Source organism: Aplidium turbinatum, chromosome 4, assembly GCF_918807975.1.
Source record: "Aplidium turbinatum chromosome 4, kaAplTurb1.1, whole genome shotgun sequence".
Taxonomy (NCBI): domain Eukaryota; kingdom Metazoa; phylum Chordata; class Ascidiacea; order Aplousobranchia; family Polyclinidae; genus Aplidium; species Aplidium turbinatum.
In genome coordinates, this window is record NC_137475.1 from 40,727,891 (window position 1) to 40,735,438 (window position 7,548).

The 7,548-nt window shown below is 41.4% G+C and overlaps 1 protein-coding gene across 1 annotated transcript; it reads right to left on the reverse strand.

Moving 5' to 3' along the window:
- Positions 1–3,453: 3,453 nt before the first annotated feature.
- On the reverse strand, positions 3,454–6,866 carry LOC145769171 (uncharacterized). The gene is made up of 3 exons (XM_082580762.1): positions 5,969–6,866; positions 4,468–5,207; positions 3,454–3,825 (listed from the first exon to the last, which is right to left on the reverse strand). The coding sequence occupies exons 1-3, from the start codon at positions 6,864–6,866 to the stop codon at positions 3,454–3,456; spliced, it is 2,010 nt and encodes a 669-aa protein (XP_082436888.1).
- Between the last annotated feature and the right edge of the window lie 682 nt (positions 6,867–7,548).

The following is a 7,548-nucleotide window of genomic DNA, read 5'->3' on the forward strand; positions in this document are numbered from 1 at the left end:
AGCATAAAACACGCCTTGAGTCATTGGACCTCGGTTTGGGTTTGAAGTCGGTGGAGTCCGTAATTTTCGGAGTAGAGGTACTCGGCTCCGAGCGGCTAAAATTCGCAGGCGAGCTCAGTGTAGACATCGAGGTTGTACATGAACGAGAGTCAGAAGAAGCAGTAATGGAGGTTTGGAGCTCCTCCAGGCGGTCCGCGAGTGAAGAAATGCGGTTCTCCAAGTGGAAGTTAATTTCTGGCTGTTTATTGGTATCTTGCGTGGGAGCAGAATTAGATGGCTCTCCCGCAGCAATGATGTCATCTGCTCGTTCGGCGAGCGTTTGAAGATCGTCACCCTTACAGATGGTTAAAAGTTGTCGCACTCCAGGAGGAAGACGGTCAAGAAAAACTATGCGAAGGAGAGGAAAAAAATTCTCAGGAACACGACCGTTTATAGCAACTAACTGACGTAAACGCTTTAAGAGCTCGGTCGGCTTAAGGCCTCGATCTTTGTTACCATGTAAGAACTCGTGAAGTCTCTCCGTAGAAGACTTCATATTCTCGGCAGTGATCAAAGTTTTAAAATTTTCATACGGTAAATCACAATGTACACAATTATCCAAAATTTCTGTCATATCAGCCAATTGCTTAGGATCAAATTTTTGTACGATGCAATCGAACTTATCACGTGAGCTCATGTCAGGGTGCTGCATGAACGCAGATTCACACAATGATAACCATAATTGCACATTGCTATGAGTAAACACAGGTAATTTAAGTTTTTTTGATACTGGTACGTTTGCCGACAAGTTCATAATATTTTGTGCAGCAGTGTGAAAAGCCTCTGTGGCGTTATTATTTGCCTTAGTATTAATGCTACGTACTACGAAATACAGTAAGGTAGTTAAAAATGACGTCACAATAGCCAAAAGTGACACTACAATAACAATAAAGTCCATGTTGGTTGAATTAGGCCAAGTTAAGTTACATAAAAAAATTGTTGCAACGTTCCAAATCCAATCACGTCGGGGTCACCAATGTCGCCTTTCCGCTTATGGATGGGTTGGGGTCACCAGCTTAGCCCTTTGCTAAGCGCCACACGGTCTACGAAGCAACTGTGATGGAAGTCGCTTCGGCGACGCGACCGTGTAACTGTATAACAATAACTGTGTAGCCTACTTATTACCGTATTCACTGTTCACTGCGTCCAGTAGTTTATTCCACGTTACTGTACATCCAAAGGTTGAGGGTTGTATCTCCAATATATAATCATTACTTTGATACAAGATCCGAAATAAATCGATTATGCATTTAAACATATATCCAGTGCTTGACTGTAATAAGCGACCGTTAAGCAGACGTCCAAAACGAACTAACTTTCTTTTTTAAGTTTCAGAAATAAAAAATGGCTTCTTACAAGAGAGGAACGCATCTCTCATAACGAAGAAACAAACACTGCGCTCTCACTAAATCTAACGTCACATTCCAGAACTGTGGAAGAGAGGACCAATCACGTGCTACTACGAGCTTGTCTCCCCAGTGATGCACAAAACACATTATTATTTGGGTTCCATGGAGGGGAGTACCGCGACAGGCCTAACCTAGAAAACTAGCCACAGGAATGGGAAATTTTTTTACTGTAATTCACATATTCTTAATGAACAGCAAAATTGTTGATTGTGACAAGTATATATAGATTTGACCAGTGCATCATAATTTGCACATGTCTAGTATAGCCTTATCTAGATTTACATAATGTAATTAATATCTTTTAAAAATTTTTCAGTATAAATAACCTGTACAGTGTACATATATATTTATAGACTTTGAATAGACAAAAGTAGCCTACTGTTTAATCTTCAGTCTAGGTCAATTTCCATTGGCAACAAGTGCCTTCCTTTAAACTAACCAGTGCCTAATATTCCTGGCAGAAAAGTTTATCAACTAACCAGCCTTTCAACAACCTATGTTTTGGTCTTCTGCTGAAGAAGCCAAAATTCAATTCCTTATAATTTGAACTTACATCATCTTTTAACTACTTGTAGTCATGCTAACCCAAGCCTCAGAAAAGTAATCCAAACGAATTTTTCTAGATAAATACTGTAACTAACATCCTAAACATTCTACATTAGTTAAAAACAAGTCTGCAACCACAATCTCTTTCACAATTTCACCATTGATAGTAGACAATATGCCTGCATTTGCATACCTTTGGTGCTTTGCTTTCATAATGTACCCTACCACCACTAGGAGCGCTGTTTCACGAGCGACGACAACTGCCTTTTTCGTTAGCCTTCCAGACTAGTAATATAGAGACTGTGGTCTGACCACATAATCCGTCAAGGTGTTGGAGGGGAAAAATCTCATGAAACTGTTACTCGGCAGGGTTAGGTAAAACATTTTTCTTTGGATATTTTATTTTGGGTTGGGGCATAACCAACCCTAAACAATTGGAAAGCAACACGATCCAAAGTTTGTGCGTGTCCTCTTCTAAACTTAGATTGTAGAGACTGAATGATATCACAATCAAAATGACAACCATTTGAAAAAATAGACTATTTCACTTCTGGGAACGTTTTTTCCACACATTTTCCACTTAGCCATAACGTACAACACTCGCTTCGTCAATCCAGCAATTGAACTTGTCCGGGTAACCGAGCCACTTTACAAGGATCTGATTCTTTCGATTCTTTTTTCTCCTCCCTAGAATCGCTTCTACCTTGTAGATGTCGTGATCAAATCTGTTTGAAATTGTTCTGCGATGCCACCGATCACCACACGACGACATGGAAAGCGTATGCGAATCGGTTTATGGAGTGTGTAAGCATCTTGAGAGCCGAGCCACGATTTTACAGGTTTCTTGATCACCCTATGTAGCCTTTCCTCTCCACCGAAGCTTCCAGGATTCCCGGCGTCAAAGTAAAATTAATCGTGCTGGCGCCATGTTATCTTCTTTTTGAGACTAGGAAAAGCGCGAGTTTCACCCAACTCTTCTTGAAACTCTTTCAAACCGGTCGGTTGAAAGTTTTTGGATTTATGAACGACAGCCGAAATCAAATGTTTTATATTAGAGTTAGGAATCGCCTGTCCATGAATCGTGAGTTCGCCTGATTTGTTCCAACCGAGAGAAGAATTGTTTTTGATAACGTCCACAAGACCACGACTTTTTCCGAGGTAGGTTTTTGCAACTCCTGCCAATATGTCATCCTCAGTAAAATGTCCTTTCTCTTCAAGAACAATCTTGGTTGGAGTGTTGACATATTTTTCACGATAAACAATGTACTGCTGCAAGATTTGATCGTAGAGTTTCACTTTTTCACTCGTGGTCAGATCAGAACGAGAAAGAATGTCATTCATTTTGGAGTCCAACTCACTCATCGCGTTCAGCAAAGGAGGTTTTTGCATGTTCTTTTCTCGCATCGATTCTAGAAGGCGTGGTTCTACAAGGCTCATCTTTTTGACACTCTTCATCTTGTTATTTTGAAGCCAAAGTGCCGATCAACCCAGCGATCGCAGGAACAACGGCGGATAGGAGAGCTCCCAGAAAGCCTCCGTGTTGAATAATCTGTCGTTTTGTAGTAAGACTGGTCTTCTTTTTGGCCAGCTCACGCAAAGGTTTCTTGTATTTAAGCAGATTTGCCTTTTGCTTTGAAGAGATTGGGACGTTGCCCTTCAACACGTTGTAGCAGCAATCACAAACACACTTAATCAATTCGTTATCTGCTGACTTTATAACCCCTTTAGCAACATTAGGATTTGCCTTGGAAAGAAGTTTGAGTGTGTCGATGTGTCGTTGTAAACGGGCAGTCATCATCAAGGAATGGGATGTATACAAAATTGGTTTCTCCTGGAAAGATGTCAGTGCACAATCGAAATTTTTCCAGAGTGCTTTGTTTAAAATCCAACAGTTAATCACCGAAAGGCTTAGATGTTGCGTCTGCGAAAGCTTCTTGAAGAACACCCGTTTGCCTCGGATAAGCTAGCTTTGCCAAATGAAGTATCTGAGAGTTGTCTCTAGGGTTTTTAAACACCACCAAATAATGTGCGTTGAGACTGATCGTCCGGTGTTCTAATCTAATTTCTGGACGGGTTTAAAGAAACGTGGCTTAACTTCAGCGCATACATTGCATGATTCACATATTCTTTTAACATCAGTTGTCGAGTAAGGCAAATTTTTCGAACGCACATAATGCAACAAACGAGTTAAACCCGGGCAACACAATTCTTTATGAATATCCATCAAACATTTAATGTTTCGAGCCGGTACCGTTGCGTAAAATGCTCTCGATAAAGCGTCGGGTGCTGTATTGTCTTTGCCGGGACGGTAACGGATAGTATAAGAAAAGGATGCCAGTTCGAGGCGCCAACATAGCACTTTATTGTTTTTGACTTTGGTCCGCTTCTTGCTGTCAAACATGAAAGCTACTGATTTTTGGTCTGTAATTAATGTAAAATGCCTTCGAATCAGAAAATGGGACCATTTTCTTACGGCTTTAATAATACTCGTAGCCTCCTTTTCCATGGCAGGGTAGTGTAGCTCGCTCCCTTGTAATGACCGAGACATAAATACTACCGGTCGCCCACTTTGATTTAGAGTAGCCGATATTGCTACATCTGATGCGTCACATTCTACGGTAAACGGTGAGTTCTCATCAATTGCTTGAAGGGATGCATTAGCAATAGCTTCTTTGAGGGATTGAAAGTCGCTTATTTGTAACGTGCTTAAAGGAAAGGCATCAACTCCCTTTAGCCTTTGTATTTTGTCAGAGAAGCCCGGAACCCACTTAGCGTAATAGGCAAACAACCCAATTGTTCTCTGTAGCGATTTTTTAGAAGTGGGTGGTGTTAAATCCCAAAGAGCTTTTAAACGCTCAGGATCGGGCTTAATTTGTCTATTTCCTACGCAGTAACCCAGGATGTTAATGTTCTCCACACCATAGACGGTTTTGTTATTATTGAGCGTCATATTACGTCGTTTCATGGATTGTAGAAATTTTGCAGCGGTCTTCTCTAGTTCTTCAGAATTACGACCGCCAATGATGACGTTGTCAAAGTACACGTACGTGTTTTCGAGTTTGTCCGAAGCAACAACGTTGTCCATTATGCGTTGGAATACTGGGCCACCATTTTGAACATCAAATGGGATGCGATTAAATTCAAATAATCTTCCACCAGCTTGAAAGGCCGTATAAGGTTTATCTTGGTCAAGCAAAGGAATCTGGTGGTACGCTGATTTAAGATCATAAGTCGCAAAACTATTGTACTATGTGCAAGACTGTTCACGATGTCCTCGATGCGGGGGATGGGGTAAGCGTCGAGTTAATTAAATAGATTAATTGTTTGCGAGTAATCGACGCAAAGTCTTTTACGTCCAGACTCAGGATTTGTTACTACGACTACTTGAGCACGCCATGGCGAATTACTCGGCTGAACGATACCTTCAGCAAGCCAATTGTTAACTTCTGAATCGATAAATTTTAAGTCATTGTGACTGTAGGCTACCTCCGAGATTTAGTCGCTACGGGTTTGCAATTATCTTTCACACTTGAAAATAATGATAGACACTCTACTTGGGCGGCGGCTACGGCACATGTCCCAGACATATTATGTGAAATGATGAGGTCATTTTCAGGACCAACCAATTCAAAAACTAAACGCTTATGCTTGCTTTGAAAATCTAAACCAAAGAATTATATCAGAGCATAAGTTCTTTAGAATATAAAGCTCAACGTTGTTATACGTGCGATCAAGAATGTTAAGATTTACTACACATTTACCGAGAACTCGACTTTTGGCTGACATTTGAGCCATCGTCACTTCGAGCCTTGCCGGAAAAACTTTGAGGTTTAAGTCTTTAACTGATCGTTCGTTGATAAAACTCTTAGAACTTCCGGTGTCAATTAGAGCGGACAGTTCATGACCAGCAATGTTTATAAAAATTGTTCACTGTTTCAAGTCATTGTTCACAGTTTTTGCTGAACAGACATTACCTTGAGAGGGCGTACCGGTACTGGTCGCTGGACATTGAATATCAATCGATGCTGCCGCCGTGTTATTTGCTTGATGGCCAGAGCTGTTCCCGTTCTTTCGACAGACTATTGCCCAATGTCCTTTCTTCTTGCACTTAAAACAAACTGATGAACGCGCTACACAGTTCTTGCGGTTATGAGAACGCTTACTCCCACAGAAGTAGCATTGATGTTGAGTATAAGTGGCTGATAGATTGTCGGATTTTTCGTTGTTGTCACTAACGTTTATGTCACTCTTAGAGGCTGACGCTAACACGTCCTTTTCAGAGAAATCAGCTTTGTGGCTGTCGTAAACTTCAAAACCTTCGGCTTCTCTTTCTGCTTCAGTTAACGATAACGCTTGGTTGAAAGCCGACTCAAAATCCAAAGTTTTATTCTCCAAAAGACGCTGCCTGATATTCCGCGAAAATATTCCATTGATAAATGCGTCTCTCAGCATAATATTCTTATGTTCTGCTGCAGACACAGCTTTAAAATTGCAGTTCTTTGCTAAATTTTCTAAATGGTGCCGAAACTTATGTAAGGTTTGATCTGAGTGCTGCTTTGCAGATGCCAGCACATGTCGCGCATATATTTCGTTTGGTTCCTTAAAATAAATTTGTTCCAAAAGCTGCATGGCTCCTACATAAGTCTCGCACTCATCAATGTATTCAAAAACTTGGGGCGAAATCATGCTGATCAATGCTTTTAATTTAAGTCTTAAACGGTTGGCTTCGCCTGCTTTGTTTTCGGCAGGTCCCTGTTGTAAGTGCTCCTGAATATAGTTCTCAAAGACTTGTCGCCAGTGTCTAAATTCTCTGGCCGCTTGTACATTGCCAGGCTCAATGTCTAATCGCTGAGGTTTTAACAACCTCTCCATCCTTTGCGATTTTTAGTTGAAAATGTGTAAGGTTTACTGTTGTCAAATTGTCATGAAACTAAAGATGATTTTATTCATAAAGTTTTAACCAACTTAGAATGCGGCCACCCCAACTCAAAACATACTAAAAATGAAGGCAGGTAGCTCACAACAACAAGCAACACAAAATAGAGAACAGCCAGAAGGACAAAACACGCCAACGAAGTAATCATTAGAACAAGGAGCAATACAGAAACAAAGTACGTAGAAATAACGTAAAACAATATATTATAACACTCACTGTACATCTGTGGATAAGTTGGTAATAACCAACTTCACACTCGCAGGCGCAACCTGCAGCAGGAAACACGGCCTCGCCAGATTTGTCCACGACCGGCTGAGCTGGTCCTTGGTTGACCAATCCCAAGCTCAATCGGAGATCGAGTGGCTTTGTGTAGATGTAGCAGGCTACAATATCGTCAATGTCTACAAGCCCCCACCTTCGCGGATAACATCAACAGCCATCCCAGTGTTCCCCCACCCCAGCCTCTATGCTGGCGATTTTAACTGCCACCACACTGACTGGGGCTACAACTCCATCAACAACGACGGAGATAGTCTGGCCGCTTGGGCAACCAACAACAACCTTGCAACAACTTATACGATCCTAAGGGCGCACCGAGCCTCCAGTCCGGTCGTTGGA